At 39.5% G+C, this 18,686-nt stretch overlaps 1 protein-coding gene and 1 long non-coding RNA gene across 3 annotated transcripts; both read right to left on the bottom strand.

Moving 5' to 3' along the window:
• Positions 1 to 419: 419 nt before the first annotated feature.
• LOC137248173 (T-complex protein 1 subunit eta-like) lies at positions 420 to 6,238 on the bottom strand. Its single transcript, XM_067779037.1, has 6 exons — positions 6,127 to 6,238; positions 5,730 to 6,069; positions 5,196 to 5,676; positions 4,987 to 5,121; positions 668 to 1,052; positions 420 to 608 (listed from the first exon to the last, which is right to left on the bottom strand). Exons 3-5 carry the CDS (start codon positions 5,200 to 5,202, stop codon positions 928 to 930), a joined length of 267 nt encoding a protein of 88 aa, XP_067635138.1. The 5' UTR covers positions 5,203 to 5,676; positions 5,730 to 6,069; positions 6,127 to 6,238; the 3' UTR covers positions 420 to 608; positions 668 to 927.
• A 910-nt stretch (positions 6,239 to 7,148) lies between these two features.
• On the bottom strand, positions 7,149 to 8,034 carry LOC137248172 (uncharacterized). Of its 2 annotated transcripts, none has more exons than XR_010952111.1 (3): positions 7,903 to 8,034; positions 7,555 to 7,841; positions 7,149 to 7,345 (listed from the first exon to the last, which is right to left on the bottom strand). It is a non-coding gene; the product is annotated as an uncharacterized lncRNA (long non-coding RNA). The 2 variants fall into 2 exon arrangements; XR_010952110.1 differs by having other exon boundaries at positions 7,559 to 7,841.
• Between the last annotated feature and the right edge of the window lie 10,652 nt (positions 8,035 to 18,686).

Raw genomic sequence — 18,686 nt, 5'->3', positions numbered from 1 at the left:
TCCAATTGAAATCTTTTCCAAGCGAACAGAAAATAATTTTAAGCTTCAGAAAAAACTCCAATTATTTAAATAATCTACAACTTAAAGCTTAGTATAAATTCAGATTAGGTTTACTCTTTTTTCAGATCAAGAATATTCAAAGGTGTCGTGGAATCCGATTGCTGTCGTAATTGATGAACTTAAAAATGTACGAATTGTAATTGAGTCAGGCTTATTATTGTTCTAAATCTAATCATTCAAGCAATAATTCTGCAACTCTTAGCAGGAGTATTGATTGGTTTCAAATCTAATTCCGATAGCAATCGTATCACATCCCTTATTATATATGTACGTGATATTGCAACATAAATTAATACAATTGATATAAAGAAAAGTAAGTACTTTAATAATAACATAAACTCTCTTAATTGGTTTTTGATATGATTATACTGTCTTCGATAGATAGTCGGACGAGCCGCTAATCGGCGAAGTAGAGATGACCGTTGTGTCGGTGGCAGCTGTTACAACAGCAGTTTCTAACTTTACACCATCCGTACAGTGTGATGAATGCTTCACTGCCTTTTCCAATTGCTTGGCGCCAGCAATTTTTGCTGTTTGTAAAGCTTTAGCTGTAATGCAAATATATAGATGGGTTAAAGTGGTTTTCGTATGTTATTCAACAACTCACCCTATACCATCATCACAGCCTCCTCATCGATTTTGAATATGTGTACTGTTTCAGTATTCAGACCCATTTCGTTTGGTGCAATATTTTTGATTTGGTGAATATGTATACTATACGTTAGGCAGACAATTAGGTGCAATCGATTCATTCATATACTGTGGGTATTTGAGCCGTAGACGCAATGGCAGATATTTTGATTCTTTTTGAAGTGTAACATTTGTAAACAGTTGGGTTTCTCTGCTGTCACCATCACCACTAGAGAGCTATTGAAGAAACGCTCGACCAAGATAATATGTGAGATTTACACGCATAGATTTCTTCCACCTTTTCACAGTTATTGATGGAGAAAATGCTAAAGCCATATTTACCATCCAATACCGAAATAGAACTGTAGAGGAAGAAACATTTTATAAAATTTAATAAAATCAAAAAATGATAGTTGTTCTAAAATGGGGTAACGTATTGTATGTTAAAGTATAGCGAAGTCTCAGCGGCTTTGTCCTGGTGAAAATTGAGTTTGAATAGGGTTTATTCTTCATTCTTAGAAACATGTACGAAGGTACCTGGTAAGATATTAAAAATGCTCAACGCTTTTTTTGCTATAACTTAAAAAAACTCATATTCAAACTTCAACATATCAATAGCTACCTTTACCCCAGGAGTCACTATTGCTTCTACGCCTATGCCATTGTTTCCTACATCGATGAGCTTTGTAAAAAAATAAACAGCTATCTTCCCAATCTCTCCAGTTTTGTCGCCTCGCGAAACCTGATATTGTCACCAACCAAATCATCGGTGACCTTATTTAAAACATGACCGCGCCAAATGTCGACCAGATGGCATTACCCTACCGACTGTCTTACACCATAAAATTTTGGGTGTGACTTTCGATCAGGATCTACATCTTGGAGAGCATGCACTAGCAATTGTAACGAAAATCGTCGTTGGTGTGAGGGCTTAGCCGATCTCCATAGCGCCCGACTATGAGGAGGAGCTGTTTAGGACCGCCGTTTCGCCTCATAGGAGGGCGGCGGGATGTCGGTGACCAAGAACTGCCAACCCCCTAATCCAGGGTGTTATGCGGACCGTGCCTATTGGACGATTTTTAGCCAGGGGATAAATTCGGCTGTATTCGAACGGAGCCTTCCCGATACCGGACCACCTCGGGAAATATTGATGGCCTTACCACAGTAAGGGGCGCTGCTGTGGCTGACGGTTCTTTCCCCGTATATAATACTGGACCGCTGAGCCCGCCTTGTCGGGCTGGTGGTCGTACGACCAAGATGAACGACTCATTACCTAATTTTCATAAGGACGATGATAAGAAGAGGACTGAGCCGCAAGCCAAGGACGACAAATACGCAATAAGCGATGCGTCGGACTCGGGAAGCGAGAGTAGTGCTGATTCTATGAACTCCGTGTTGGAGAAGCACACAAATGAAAAATGAGTAGAAGAGTGGAGAAGGGTACGGAGCAAAGAGCTCTCTCGAAGTACCGTGCAGTACTAAGAATTGTACAACGCTTGGGAGCAGTGGTGGACCCAACAGAAGAGGAGATCGAATGCTTGGCATGGGCTCATGAGGCGGTAGAATTAGGTCGAAGGCAGTTCAAAAGGTTTGCTGCGAGAAACCCTCGGTTCTGCAACCGGTATGAGGAGGAAGAAGTGTCGAATGGCAGAATGAAAAGGCAACGTTCGGCGGAAGGCGACAAGCCTGTTTTCAAGAGGCAGAAAGGTCCCAGTCCCAGAGCCGCGACGCAGGGCAGTCCCATAGACAAGACAAGTAGGCCCAAAGCTGTAAGACAGATGGGCCCCAATAGCGAGGTAGCAACTACCTCGAAGGCTGCGAGTCAGAGGGAAGTTCCAACTATGGAAGTAGGAGATAAGCCAAAGGGAGATAACGCTTAGACTCCGACTTTCTCGGAGGTGCTAAAGGGAGCTAAGACTCCGGCTTTCTCGGAGGTGCCAAAGGGAAATAACACTAAGACGCCGGCTTTTCCCCGAGAAGATGAGTGATGTGGTAAAGCAGTCACTGACTGTGGTGCTGGTTGATCGTAGCAGTCCTTTCGAACAGATGACTAGTGAAAGGTGGAGATTTCTAGAAAAGGAGCTTATTAGCTTAATGCTTAAGATGATGCGGGAATAACCAAGTAAGCTCCTTCCAACCTTTGATTCGGGGGATGGTATAATGGTATGAAGATGATAGCGTGCGACAACATCGCGAGCTTGCGGTGGCTGGAGGAAGTGGTTCCAAACCTCCAAAGCAGGGCACGAACGCGCGTTTTGAGATGGTGGATAAAGCGCAAATTCCCAAGGTACCAAAAGTTAAGGTATGGATACCATGCGTGATGAAGTCGGAGGATACACTGCGACTTTTGCAGAATCAGAATCCGAACATACCGACACAGGATTGGAAAGTACTTACTGTATCTCGGCCTACGGAGAAAGGTCAGTTATCATCTTCCAAATAAACAAGCAGGCGGAGGATATATTGTACGCGCAGCTTGGAAAAATGTCCTTAGGTACAGGCAAAATTTATATGCGACTCAGGAAAAGAAGTCGCGGGTATTAAAGTCCTAACACGCTGGACGTGGGCGAAGTCGAAAAGGACCTCAAAAGCGTAAGGGAAAAAAGACAGGTGGAGGTAGCCCACGTCACCCCGAATGTGTTAGAAGGGGACCAACAGCCAGATGGTGCTTTGAGTCGCACAGAGGAACACCCGGCATAAACAGGTACAAGAGGCTGAAGGGGGCTTCGAACACTCTAAACCAAAAGGGCTAGGGGAGGACGACGACGTCACGATGAAGCTGGAGGGGGACAAGCAGCCCATTGGTGCTGCGAGTCTTACAGATAAACCTCCAACACAGTAAAGTGGCGTCGAGCGAACTCCTCCTCCTAACGCGCTGATCCAGGAGCCGTGGCTTCCATCGGGAGGAAAGGTTTCTGGACTTAGCGCGCGCGGATTTGGCGTTTACTATGCGCAAACGGAAGGACGGGTGCGAGCTGTAGTAATGGTAAGGAAACAGCTGCATTCATATATGCTGCCTAATTACACTACTGAGGACCTCGTAGTGGTGGTGAAATCGCCGGGCTCAGATGGTACATGTCCGGCCTTGCTACAAGTTTCAAGTAGGACGGTCGTGGGATGGCTTAAAATAATATTCGATGGGTGCATAAACTGAATCATATACCGCACTCTTGGAGAACTGCTCGTGTAGCTTTCCTACCAAAGGCGGGGAAGATCGGTCACGTGTATCCCAAAGATTACCATCATTTCTGCTCAAAACCTTTGAGAGGCTGATAGATGTGTACATAAAGTCCAACGTGGATGAAAAGCTGCTCTCCACAACACAACAGGCGTACACCAAAGGCAAGTCAGTAGACACCGCATTGCATAGGGTGGTAATAAGCATAGAAAAAGCCCTGGAATATAAGGAATATACTCTAGAAGTCTGCTTAAGCATTGCCGGGGCTTTCTAAATGGGCGATTATTGATGGTCTTAATTACGTTAAAGTACATCCAGCCTTACCCAGATGGATCGACTGCATGTTAAACTGCAGTAAGATTACACCGCAATGGGGATTGTACGCGGCCACGAAATTAGTGGACAGGGGCACTCCGCAGGGAGGGGTGCTATCACCTCTGCTGTGGACGCTGGTCATTAACCAACTGCTTAGGGGATTATACGAGGGACCAGAAAAACTTACGGTTTACGCAGATGACGTTGCATATGGTATTGTTTACAAAGAGGTACAAGGTCCCTAATTGGACCAGGCCTAAGTTAGGAGGGGCGATCCTACGGGAGAAACCTTGCACAAAATATCTAGGAATGATCCTAGACAGTAAGCTGTCATGGAAGCTCAACGTGGAGGAGAGGGTGAGGAAGGCTTCAACGGCACTTTATGCATGTAAAAGAATGCAAAAGAACCGGCATATATGATCAGAAGGAACTCGATGACGATGCCTCAAAACTAACAACCAAAAGCAATAATTATCATTTCACTGACACAAATTTTATAGTTTTTTTTCGGGATTTGGACACAATGTTGTTGTTTTTGTAGCGATAAGTTTGCTCCCTGAAGGCTTTGGGGAGTGTTATCGATGTGATGGTCCTTTAGCCGGATACAGATCCGGTACGCTCCGGTAACACAGCACCATTAAAGTGCTAGCCCGACCATCTCGGGAACGATTTATGTGGCCACATTAAACCTTCAGGCCATCCTTCCCTAGCGATTCGTCTCTGATCCGCATCGAAAGTTCGTTTCGTAATAGAGAATGAGGCCCTAAGATTAGACATTTTTCACAATTTGTATTTTGACTTACCAGCAACAACAGAATCATGTTTAATTGTACGCCGCGCAAGCATTATAGCATCATGTTTACCAAGCTCAGTTTCTCCCAAAAATTGTTCAACACTGCCACGTAAAATCAATGTACTTGTTCTAGCATTAACGCAACCTTTAAATAATTATAAACTATAAAAATGAAATTAATGTCAAACCTTGGAAAATGTTGAAACGTTCACCACCAACCTGACATTCTTCAAAGTAATCACCCAAAACACTTGAATTAATATCATTAGCTGTAGTCATAACAGCACCACCACAAGCTTTCATTCTACGTTTCCAATCTTCTTCTGGTACATGAACAGCACAGAACATATCACGATCTGCAAAATACTGTGTAGCAACATCACCAATTGGTAATTTAGAAAACACAACATTGGCGCCTTACTTAGCTAGTTTATTCTACAGAATACGCCATTCAGCATCAACAATTTTCTGATACTCTTGGACATTGGAGGACATTGCTGTGGCAGATCATTTTTCCAATAAAGCACTTTGTTGCTCCTTTGATTGGCGCTTCGACATGTACAGCCATGTGATATTTTAGCATGCATAATTGTAATGCTTTACGTATAGCTTTAATGATGATACGTGCATGCACGCCTTCCTCAACTTGTTTTAAGATTTCACATGCTTAAAATACTACTGAAGGGGTGCCATCGCCGACCTGATAAGAGAAACATTTTTATTCTACACATTCTAATATAACAAAAAACTTACCTCAGCATTTTGAAATTTGGCGATGTCTACTAGAGTTTTACGGCTGGATTCACAATATCCAATAGTTTCATAATGGTTGCCCCATAATTTGAAATTGTGGTCTTACCACTGGAATCAACGATATGCTTCTCCATACTACGTGAACCCAATGTAGTGCGTACAGTGCCACAATTGAATGCGAGGCATTGATGTTGGATATGAGTTGAGGTTTACCATGAGAGCTATCGGTACCCAAGCATTTTTTACACAAATACTCATGTACCCAATACAAGTTCAGGACGTTCATATTTATCGACACGCTGTCCGGTATGGCCCAAATGTTGGAAATATGCAGTTGGCACTGTTGAGAAAAAATATGGATCAATGAACACAAGTAAAAGTGAAAGATTTTTTTTACCATCTCTTGTTACTTTACACATTAGACATTGGAAACGACGACCAGCATCTAAAAGTTGCTATTGGGCCTTGCAACGATTACATCTAATTGGACCCAATTCACTAAAATTTACAATGGGTGGCTCATGGGGTGGCCGGATTTTGTGGCATTGGCAGATAGCCAGCCTGGGAAGGTTGTTGCTGCTGCTATCGTGGCATTGTATAACCCGGTTGCTGTTGTGGTATATACCTTGGTATAACTGGATGTGGTGTCATTGGCTCACCTGGTCCAGTTGATGTGGGCGGCATACCTGGAGGACCATGTTTCTCATGGCCACCAAATGGCTGGTGCATAGGGTGTTGAGGTGGCATTTGACCGGGTTGTGACTGCATTAGACCAGACTGTCGTGGCATTGGACACGATTGCGGTGGCATTTGCTATTCACCTGTGTGCTGGTATGGAGCTGCAACACCGCCTGCATTTGATGTTGGTGGTGTAGCTGAAACTGGTGGTTGACTGCTTCGATTTCAAACTTGAATTGATTCGATTTCAACCTCACCTAACCGCGGCGAATCCTGTTTCACTAACAGACTAGGTTCTGGCGACCTCAATCAGCGAGGGAGGGATAGCCTGAAGGTTTAATGTGGCCATATAAATCGTTCCCGAAATGGTCGGGGTAGCACCTTAATGGTGCTGTGTTACCGGAGCGTACCGGATCTGTATCCGGCAAAGGACCATCACATCGACAACACTCCCCAACGCCTTCGGGGAGTAACCTTATCGCTACAAAAACAACACCAACAACAACAACGACAACAACAACATAATCCAAGTTAGATAATCTAAACTCTACCACTATATGCCTAGGTTCCATTGCTTAGAGAATTTATGTAGTAATTGCATTTACAAAAACCGAATTTTGGCTGATAAGTTCGCGATTCTTGTTCTAGTTCTAGTTCACGAAAAACAGTTGCATTGCGGACATCTGGACTGTCTGAGCGTTGCTTAAGATTTGACATGAGCAGCGTAGTTGCTGTATTTTTCATGTATGTGCCAACCGGACTTACGATATGCGAAAATTGTTTAGGTCCGGTATTTTCTTTGAGACGTGATGGCACAGCAGTTTGAGGTTTCTTAAATAACTCCAATTTTGGCACTGGTTTCATAGAAATTACAAAACGATTCGTTTTCTGTGCACTTGTTAGTGGTGTACGCTTTGGTTATGAGAATGGAGTTTTAGCTACAAAAAAATTAAGAAAAAAAAAATCAAATTTTATAAGTGTTATTACATTAAGTAAAAAACTTCTAAATCAACTAATAGTAATTAGTTACAAACCAGATCTAAGCGAGTTAACCAGCTTAAAAGCCATCAATAACAAGTGCCAAGAATATATCCGCGGCATACCTGCCGACCAAAATGATTCAAGCGGTTGTGATTGCCAACCTCACCTACCCGTGGCGAATCCTGTACCTAACAATTTGGTGTGAACAATTGGTGCCAGTTATCCCTCTGAAATAATCGGCGCAATTGTACGCCATTGTGTTGGCATTAATTTGGCAAAATGCAAAAGCTTTTCATCCTCCTCCCGTGACCATTCTGTCTTCTTTATGCTAGGATCAAGCCATTCGTACCAGCGTGCCTTACATTGCTTGGCAGATTTGCGGTACAGCAGTGATGCAATACGTGACCACTGGTTTTTGCCATATTTCATTACAGCTGCTTTGAGGATTTCATCCTGAAAGTTATCAATTTAGTTAATAAACGGCCAAGAGTAACCAGTCGCGTCAAATGCTTACCTCAGTGTTTCTCCACACACCACCTTTTATCATAATTCGCGGCATGGTGCTATATAATTGTGAATTCTTTCGATGAGCACAAAAATCAAATCAAAAATTTTTGTCGAAATAAACAGCAAAAATCATTGTATATTAAAGACTTTGGAAAAAATTTTCCACCACGAAATGTTTTGCTCTCTGCTGAATTAGAAATGGCGGATTTTTTGCACGCAAAAATGACGTATTTTGCTATCCCTATAAAAATAATAGGTGCGAGAGAGCACGATACACTGTTGGAAAGCAAAATTTGTCAGCATGCTATTTCATTTGCACAATTTTTCATTCCAAATCGTCACCCCTGTCAAAAATTCGTGTGGCTGTGTGCGTTTTTGGTCACACGATTTTTGCAGGGCAGGTATTAAGCATTAGCGAAAATGCAACCCTCCCGTGTATTTTGTTGTTGCCGATTGTACATAAACTGTCAATCGTTCTTTCAGTTTCCTCTGTTAAAAGTGATGAAAGAAGAAAAATGTCACATGTAATTTTCGTCAACAAAGCCAAAACAAAAAAATAAAAAAGTTGGTTTGCTGATGCAGCTGGAGGAAAAAGGCATTTTAAATGGAAAATAAAGGTAATTAGCTGATTTTTAAATAATATATATTTAATTTATTGTTTTTATTTATTTACATATAGCAGCTGAATCACTTCTTCAACGTTTCCAGCGCATTAACTCTTGGTAATTCTATACGACAGCATGACACTGATAATATGCGTCCATAAATATCGAGAGAGGTGTTAAAAGACGCGCATTGACCTCAACAACAATAATTAGAAGGCGGTGGTAAAATATTTTGTGTTGGACAAGAGATATTTGCAAAAGAAGTTGAAAATTTTCATGTGCGCGTTGTAATGTTGATGATATTTGTACCCACAAAAAAAATTGTGGACATAAGTGTTTTGCGCAGATATAGTTTTGGTCTCCAAACCGGTGCTGAACCCACCCAGATACATTTTTTATAAGCGCAAAAATACTATGGATCTCACCCCGGTCTCGAAGCACTCCGGGGTCATTTTTCGGTTTTTTGAGAATATCTTTTGAACGAGCTAAAATTTTTCTTTCCGCCTTCGGATTATTGTTATTGGATTTGGTGCTGCATGTTATCTTGCACTCAAAGAAATGGAATATGATAAGAAATTTATAGATTTTCTGTCGAAACGTTTATATGATCGCATCACTTCAAGATTATCACATGGTATATGTAATGGTGATCCAGAGCAAAGGTATAGTGGTTTATTAAATTTATCATTACTTATGGCCTTAAAAGATGTGGCGTTGTCTAGTGCCTCAGCATGTACTTCTGCATCACGGGAACCTACGTGCGATTGGAACTGATGAGGATTTGGCACATATTTCAATAAGGTACACGAGTTTACCGTACTGAATTGTTTAGTTAATTTGAAAGTAATTTATTGTTAAATTTTTATAGATTTGGTATTGGTTGTTTTTCCACCATTGAAGAGGTTGATTATATTACCGATACCTGCATCAAACATGTCGAACGTTTACGTGAAATGTCTCCATTATGGGAAATGGTGCTAGAACCAATTGATTTGAAAAATATCCAATGGTCGCAACATTAATTTTGTTTATGATATATAAATCAGGGACCGTTTTGTATTGTATGCATCTTTTAGTATGTATTTATATTCTAAAGCAGTTTAATGTAAAGTGAGATACAACTTTTTTTGGAATTATATTGTTCCTACTTTATCTGCCTAAGGTTGTTATTTTGTAGTATTAAAATTATATTGGGAAATGCTATTGCTAAATGTTTTTTGTAAGGGACCTTATTTTCAATACATGTATGTATGAGTGCTAACGTTACTGTCTCCAAGAGATGAAAATTTGGGATGAGATTGTATATAAAATGCTGAGTTAATAGTATGTTCATGAATAAGTACTGATTTATTTTAAAATTTCATGTATTTTGTAAAGTAAAAATTAAATAATTTAGTAACCTAATAAATATCGAAGATACATATATACATAATAACGTTTAACGTTGGAAACTCGTCGTGTCGGTATTTGAGGTGCAGATTTCTTTGAAGAATATGTACTCCATGTCTTTAGATGTAATCTTTTTTAATTAAAAAAAACACGGTTGTGTTGGATACTAGTTCGGTTGTAGTACTGACTTCAATTACGGTTCCGGGTTTTCCTTCTGGCCCTAGCCAGGAGGCTTTTGTAGCAATTTCGGCTTTAGGTTGGATCTGGTATCGGTACCTGCTACGGTAAAAGTTCGGCTTGGAATATTTCCGTTTTCAACTCCAGTATCGGTTATGCTCCAGTTTTTTTCTTGTCATCATATGGATGATATAAATAATCCAAAAGTAAATCTATAGCATGTAAAACATAATTGTCTAGCAATATTTTCTCTTCGCAAACTGTTTGTGGCCCTGATAAGGGCAGCTTTTCGTAGGTATAATTGTTTAGCATTTTTTTTCTCTTTGTTGACTAGTGGTGGCCCTGATAAGGGGCGTTTTGCGTATACTTGTATAGCATATTTTCGCTCTTTGTAAACTAATGGTGGCCCTAAAACTAGGGGAGGTTACTGTGTCTGGGTTTCACGGCTTATTCGTGGTACATCATGCATATCCGTTTGTGTGCTGCAGCTGTTCCGTGCGAAGTATTGACCTTTCGCTCCAATGGTGTCACTTAAAAAAAGCGAGCATGTAGAAGGGACTTTATTATTTATCCTTCGTCTTTCTTTCATGTTATAGCGGCGAAAGTATGTCCGATATTTTGGTAGATAACTGTAGGAATGACCGTTGGGGACGATGAGACAACTTCCGTTTTTTACAAACTCTTGATTAGCACTGCTAAGTCACATAAAATTATATTATATTTTTTATATTACAACATTCGGGAAACAATATTTACATCAAAGACGGTAAATATAGCGATGGAGTGGAGTTGGGCATCAAATTTACTCTCTGAGCTCCCATAATAAGGTCACAGGCCTGAAAATGGAGCGAAAAAGTTAAGCCATTTTAGGGAAGCTAACGCCACAAGCTTTTTCCCAATTTTTCCTCTTCCTTGATCTTGCGGGGTAATTCTTTACTTTAGCTCACAACTGCAAAAACTCGTGCAAAAATATCGGGGGTGTCAAAAAAATGCGTTTTGGACTCAGGACGACGAATCCGAAAGCGAAAATTAAAAACTTTATTTCTGTCAAAAAAATATTCCCAAAAAGCTGAAAAATGGCACCGGAGCGCTCCGAAACCGGGGGTGGAATCCATAGTATTTTTGCGCAGGGCACATGAGGGAAGGACGAAGGATAAATAATAAAGTCCCTTCTACATGTTCGCTTTTTTTTTTGTGACACCATTGGAGCGAAAGGTCAATACTTCGCACGGAACAGCTGCAGCACACAAACAGATATGCATGATGTACTACGAATAAGCCGTGAAACCCAGACGCAGTAACCTCCCCTAGTTTCAGGGCCACCATTAGTTTACAAAGAGCGAAAATATGCTATACAAGTATACGCAAAACGCCCCTTATCAGGGCCACCACTAGTCAACAAAGAGAAAAAAATGCTAAACAATTATACCTACGAAAAGCTGCCCTTATCAGGGCCACAAACAGTTTGCGAAGAGAAAATATTGCTAGACAATTATGTTTTACATGCTATAGATTTACTTTTGGATTATTTATATCATCCATATGATGACAAGAAAAAAACTGGAGTATAACCGATACTGGAGTTGAAAACGGAAATATTCCAAGCCGAACTTTTACCGTAGCAGGTACCGATACCAGATCCAACATAAAGCCGAAAGTGCTACAAAAGCCTCCTGGCTACGGCCAGAAGGAAAACCCGGAACCGTAATTGAAGTCAGTACTACAACCGAACTAGTATCCAACACAACCGTGCTTTTTATACACAGTTGAGCAGAGCTCACAGAGTATATTAACTTTGATTGGATAACGGTTGGTTGTACAGGTATAAGGGAATCGAGATAGATATAGACTTCCATATATTAAAATCATCAGTATCGAAAAAAAATTCCAGGGTTACCCTAGGTTCATTTTCCTACATGGTGATTTTCCTTATTTTGTCTCCATAGCTCTCAACTGAGTGTGTAATGTTCGGTTACACCCGAACTTAGCCGTCCTTACTTGTTTTATTTAAAAAAGATTACATCTAAAGACATGGAGTACATATTCTTCAAAGAAATCTGCACCTCAAATACCGACACGACGAGTTTCCAAAGTTAAACGTTATTATGTATATATGTATCTTCGATATTTATTAGGTTACTAAATTACCAATTGTTTTTGTTGTCACTATTCCAAAAACAAAATAAAATTTTTCAAAATTAGAAAAATTAAAAAAATAACAATAATTATCATTAGAAAGGTCCTCATGGACCGGCCAGTTCAACCTACCTACCTATCATTAGAAAAAAATTATTGTTCTGGCCTTGAGCTCGATTCGAACCTTGAATGATTTATCAATAGGCCGATAAAAACAAAAAACAATTGTTAATAAACCATGAGCACTTGGGAATGTCAAACAAAGTAATTGACAATAAACAAAAATCCAGCATTATCAGTGATTTGCACTAGATGGCGCAACACTGAATAAATATAGCTGGTAAAAAGGAATAGAAGTAGCAAATTTGCCAGTCAAACAAACCACCGCTGTATAGCTAAATGGTTAGCGCAGCATGCCTAAAGCGTACTGATGATGAAGGCTTAGCACCCTTCGAAATGGATCTATCTGCGCAGCTATGGCAGGTTGTCTGAAAAATTTTCTACTTACTATTCCACTTTCTACTTACTACGGCCACCGTGGTGTGATGGTAGCGTGCTCCGCCTATCACACCGTATGCCCTGGGTTCAACTCCCGGGCAAAGCAACATCAAACTTTTGGAAATAAGATTTTTCAATTAGAAGAAAATTTTTCTAAGCGGGGTCGCCCCTCGGCAGTGTCTGGCAAGCGCTCCGATTGTATTTCTGCCATGAAAAGCTCTCAGTGAAAACTCATCTGCCTTGCAGATGCCGTTCGGAGTCGGCATAAAACATGTAGGTCCCGTCCGGCCAATTTGTAGGGAAAAATCAAGAGGAGCACGACGCAAATTGGAAGAGAAGCTCGGCCTTAGATCTCTTCGGAGGTTATCGCGCCTTACATTTATTTTTTTTATTTTTATTCCAAAAAAAAAAAACAATTTTTCAAATTTAGAAAAATTAAAAAATAACAATAATTATCATTAGAAAAAAAATTATTGTTCTGGCCTTGAGCTCGATTCGAACCTTGAATGAGTTACTAAATTACTTAATTTTTACTTTACAAAATACATGAAATTTTAAAATAAATCAGTACTTATTCATGAACATACTATTAACTCAGCATTTTATATGCAATCTCATCCCAAATTTTCAACATCTCTTGGAGACAGTAACGTTAGCACTCATACATACATGTATTGAAAATAAGGTCCACTACAAAAAACATTTAGCAATAGCTTTTCCCAATATGATTTTAATACTACAAAATAACGACCTTAGGCAGATAAAGTAGGAACAATATAATTCCAAAAAAGTTGTATCTCACTTTACATTAAACTGCTTTGGAATATAAATACATACTAAAAGATGCATACAATACAAAACAGTCCCTTATTTATATATCATAAACAAAATTAATGTTGCGACCATTGGATAATTTTCAAATCAATTGGTTCTAGCACCATTTCCCATAATGGAGACATATCACGTAAACGTTCGACATGTTTGATGCAGGTATCGGTAATATCATCAACCTCTTCAATGGTGGTAAAACAACCAATACCAAATCTATAAAAATTTAACAATAAATTACTTTCAAATTAACTAAACAATTCAGTACGGTAAACTCGTATACCTTATTGAAATATGTGCCAAATCCTCATCAGTTCCAATCGCACGTAGGTTCCCGTGATGCAGAAGTACATGCTGAGGCACTAGACAACGCCACATCTTTTAAGGCCATAGGTAACGATAAATTTAATAAACCACTATACCTTTGCTCTGGATCACCATTACATATACCATGTGATAATCTTGAAGTGATGCGATCATATAAACATTTGGACAGAAAATCTATAAATTTCTTATCATATTCCATTTCTTTGAGTGCAAGATAACATGCAGCACCAAATCCAATAACAATAATCCGAAGGCGGAAAAGAAAAATTTTAGCTCGTTCAAAAGATATTCTCAAAAAACCCAAAAAATGACCCCGGAGTGCTTCGACACCGGGCTGAGATCATAGTATATTTGCGCGCGCGGCCTTAGGCCGCGCTTACAAAAAATTAATCTGGGTGTGTTCAGCACCGGTTTGGAGACCAAAACTATATCTGCGCAAAACACTTATGTCCACAATTTTTTTTGTGGGTACAAATATCATAAACATTACAACGCGCACATGAAAATTTTCAATTGAAAATTTTCAACTTCTTTTGCAAATATCTCTTGTCCAACACAAAATATTTTACCTCCGCCTTCTGAGCGCGTCAATGCGCGTCTTTTAACACCTCTCTCGATATTTATGGACGCATATTATCAGTGTCATGCTGTCGTATAGAATTACCAAGAGTTGATGCGCTGGAAACGTTGAAGAAGTGATTCAGCTGCTATATGTAAATAAATAAAAACAATAAATTAAAAATATATGATTTAAAAATCAGCTAATTACCTTTATTTTCCATTTAAAATGCCTTTTTCCTCCAGCTGCATTAGCAAACCAACTTTTTTCTTTTTTATACTCAGTTGAGCAGAGCTCACAGAGTATATTAAGTTTGATTGGATAACGGTTGGTTGTACATATATAAAGGAATCGAGATAGATATAGACTTCCATATATCAAAATAATCAGGATCGAAAAAAAATTTGATTGAGCCATGTCCGTCCGTCCGTCCGTTAACACGATAACTTGAGTAAATTTTGAGGTATCTTTATGAAATTTGGTATGGAAAAAGTGCGATAATTCATTACAAAAGACAGATAAAGCGACGAAACTTGGTAGATGAGTTGAACTTATGACGCAGAATAGAAAACTAGTAAAAGTTTGGACAATGGCGTGGCACCGCCCACTTTTAAAAGAAGGTAATTTAAAACTTTTGCAAGCTGTAATTTGGCAGTCGTTGAAGATATCATGATGAAATTTGGCAGGAACGTTACTGCTATTACTATATGTACGCTTAATAAAAATTAGCAAAATCGGAGAAGGACCACGCCCACTTTAAAAAAAAAATTTTTTTTAAAGTAAAATTTTAACAAAAAATTTAATATCTTTACAGTATATAAGTAAATTATGTCAACATTCAACTCCAGTAATGATATGGTGCAACAAAATACAACAATAAAAGAAAATTTCAAAATGGGCGTAGCTCCGCCCTTTTTCATTTAATTTGTCTAGGATACTTTTAACGCCATAAGTCGAACAAAAATTAACCAATCCTTTTGAAATTTGGTAGGGGCATAGATTTTATGACGTTAACTGCTTTCTGTGAAAATGGGCGAAATCGGTTGATGCCACGCCCAGTTTTTATACACAGTCGTCCGTCTGTCCTTCCGCATGGGATAACTTGAGCAAAAATCGACATATCTTTAATGAACTTAGTTCACGTGCTTACTTGAACTCACTTTATCTTGGTATGAAAAATGAACGAAATCCGACTATGACCACGCCCACTTTTTCGATATCGAAAATTACGAAAAATGAAAAAAATGCCATAATTCTATACCAAATACGAAAAAAGGGATGAAACATGGTAAGGTAATTGGATTGTTTTATTGACGCGAAATATAACTTTAGAAAAAACTTTATAAAATGGTTGTGACACCTACCATATTAAGTAGAAGAAAATGAAAAAGTTCTGCAGGGCGAAATAAAAAACCCTTAAAATCTTGGCAGGTACTACATATATAAATAAATTAGCGGTATCCAACAGATGATGTTCTGGGTCACCCTGATCTGGAAAACGCCTTCACATATAAAACTACCACCACCCCCTTTTAAAACTCTCATTAATACCTTTAATTTGATACCCATATCGTACAAACTCATTCTAGAGTCACCCCTGGTCCACCTTTATGGCGATATCTCGAAAAGGCGTCCATCTATAGAACTAAGCTCATTAACACCTTTCATTTGATACCCATATCGTACAAACATATTCTAAAGTCACCCCTGGTCCACCTTTATGGCGATATCTCGAAAAGGCGAACACCTATAGAACGAAGGCCCACTCCCTTTTAAAAATACTCATTAACACCTTTAATTTGATACCCATATTGCACAAAATAATTCTAGAGTCACCCCTGGCCCACCTTTTTGGCGATATCTCGAAACGGCGTCCACCTATGGAACTAAGGATTACTCCCTTTTAAAATACTCATTAACACCTTTCTTTTGATACCCATATTGTACAAACGCATTCTAGAGTCACCCCTGGTCCACCTTTATTGCGATATCTCGAAAAGGCGACCACCTATACAACAACCACCACTCCCTTTTAAAACCCTCGTTAATACCTTTAATTTGATACCCATATCGTACAAACACATTCTAGAGTCACCCCTGGTCTACCTTTATGGCGATATTTCGAAACGGCATCCACATAAAGAACTAAGGCCCACTCCCTTTTAAAATACTCATTAACACCATTCGTTTGATGCGCATATTGTACAAACAAATTCTAGGGTCACTCCTGGTCCACCTTTGTGGTGATATCTCGAAACGGCGTCCATCTATGGAACTAAGGATTACTCCCTTTTAAAATACTCATTAACACCTTTCATTTGATACCCATATCGTACAAACGCATTCTAGAGTCAACCGTGATCCACCTTTATGGCTATATCCCTAAATGGCGTCCACCTATAGAACTATGGCCCACTCCCTCATAAAATACTCTTTAATGCCTTTCATTTGATACACATGTCATACAAACACATTCCAGGGTTTCCCTCGGTTCATTTTCCTTCATGGTTATTTTCCCTTATGTTGTCACCATAGCTCTCAACTGAGTATGTAATGTTCGGTTACACCCGAACTTAACCTTCCTTACTTGTTTGTTTTGGCTTTGATGACGAAAATTACATGTGACATTTTTCTTCTTCCATCACTTTTAACAGAGGAAACTGAAAGAACGATTGACAGTTTATGTACAATCGGCAACAACAAAATACACGGGAGGGTTGCATTTTCGCTAATGCTTCTACCTGGTAATTGTACCGTGCTATTACCTGAGTAAACGACTACGCAGGAGTAAAAATTAAATTTTCGGAGTTTATTTTTCTTCCTTTTTGAAAGCGGGCGAACATCAAATTGATTTGGTGGCTTGGCAATCCCTTAGATTGTGTTTTTGCCCTGAAATGTTATAAGATGCACGGCCTAAAACGTGTAGGACGACCAATTAATACTCCCATAAGCACACCATATTCTGGAAGCAAAGTGGGCTCTATCCGCCGGATATTTATATTATGACGGGGTACCCGCCGGGTTGTTAAAACATGGTGGCGAAGAGTTGGTATAAGATAAAGAAGCAAAAAAAGTGGGTCTTGCATTAAACGTGGACAAGACGAAGTACTTGCCGTCAACGTGGCCTTTGTAGCCACGTCACTGTTGACGGATATAAATTCGAGACTGTGAAGTATTTCGTCTATTTGGGAAGCAGCATTACAAGCAAAAACAATGTCGGCCTAGAAATCAAACGGAGAATAACTCTTGCCAACAAGTGCTTCTTTAAGCAATTGAAAAGTAAAGTTCTCTCTCGACGAACAAATCTCTCGCTCTACAAGTCACTCATCGTACCTGGCCTGATGTATGGCTCGGAATCATGGAAGGTGTCGAGAGAAGATCAGATAGCTCTTGGAGTGTTCGAGAGAAAAGTTCTCCGGAAGATTTATAGTCCTATCCGTGATGTCGACGGCGAGTATCGAAGGAGGTATAATGATGAGCTATATGAGCTTTTCGCAGATATGACGATAGTGCAGCGACAAAAAACAGAAAGCTTCGCTAGCTAGGTCATGTTATGCGGATGAATGAATACGCTCCGGCAGTTTGTAAACAGAGGAAAGAGAAACCTCACTGATTTGGGAGAGATAGTTGGAGGAAGCTTTGACTTCGCTTGGTGCTCCAAATTGGCGACGGTTATCGCAAAACAGGGTTAGCTGACCGCACTGACTCAACGTACTTCATTTTTATATAAAACTTCAAGAAGTGCGGTATGTTGAATTTTGGTGGGATTTACAGATCGCGTCCGGATACATTTTTTGCTTACATTTTACTCTTTCTATTCTCATTCCTTACGAAAGAAGAACAAAAACTGTGAATAAAATGTGAACAACCATATCTTAAGACACGAACAATGAATTCACGTCATTTCATCTAATCGTCACTTGTAAACAATCAGCTATTCATACGTATGCAATCAAAACTTCAACTGAAAGATATTAGGTAGTAATACTATTTAGTTTTCAACTCGACCCACATAAACCTTTGAGATAAGAAATGTAGTAGGAGGCAAGAGTGCAGCAAAATGTTCAGATTGGAATAAAGTCTGAACACTGCGTCAGCAACGAAACATGATGGCAAAAGCGTGACGTCACGCTGAGATAATTTATTTCTCAGCCAACTATGATTTTTTGCTCTCTCACTTTTTATTGCGGGATCTGTTTATTAGTTCATGGACGGCATCCTTGGCCGAATAGTCACTCCCTAACGTTTCAAGGTATTTCTCTGGTGTAGCTC

Source organism: Eurosta solidaginis, chromosome 4, assembly GCF_040869045.1.
Source record: "Eurosta solidaginis isolate ZX-2024a chromosome 4, ASM4086904v1, whole genome shotgun sequence".
Taxonomy (NCBI): domain Eukaryota; kingdom Metazoa; phylum Arthropoda; class Insecta; order Diptera; family Tephritidae; genus Eurosta; species Eurosta solidaginis.
Note: the sequence above shows the minus strand (reverse complement) of the source record. Positions and strands in the feature narration are given on the sequence as shown.

Excerpts from the sequence above, each read along its gene's own strand:
- LOC137248173 (XM_067779037.1), bottom strand. Across the intron at positions 1,053-4,986 it reads ACATGATTCTGTTGTTGCTG|TTCTATTTCGGTATTGGATG; the intron begins GTAAGTCAAAAT and ends CTTCCTCTACAG.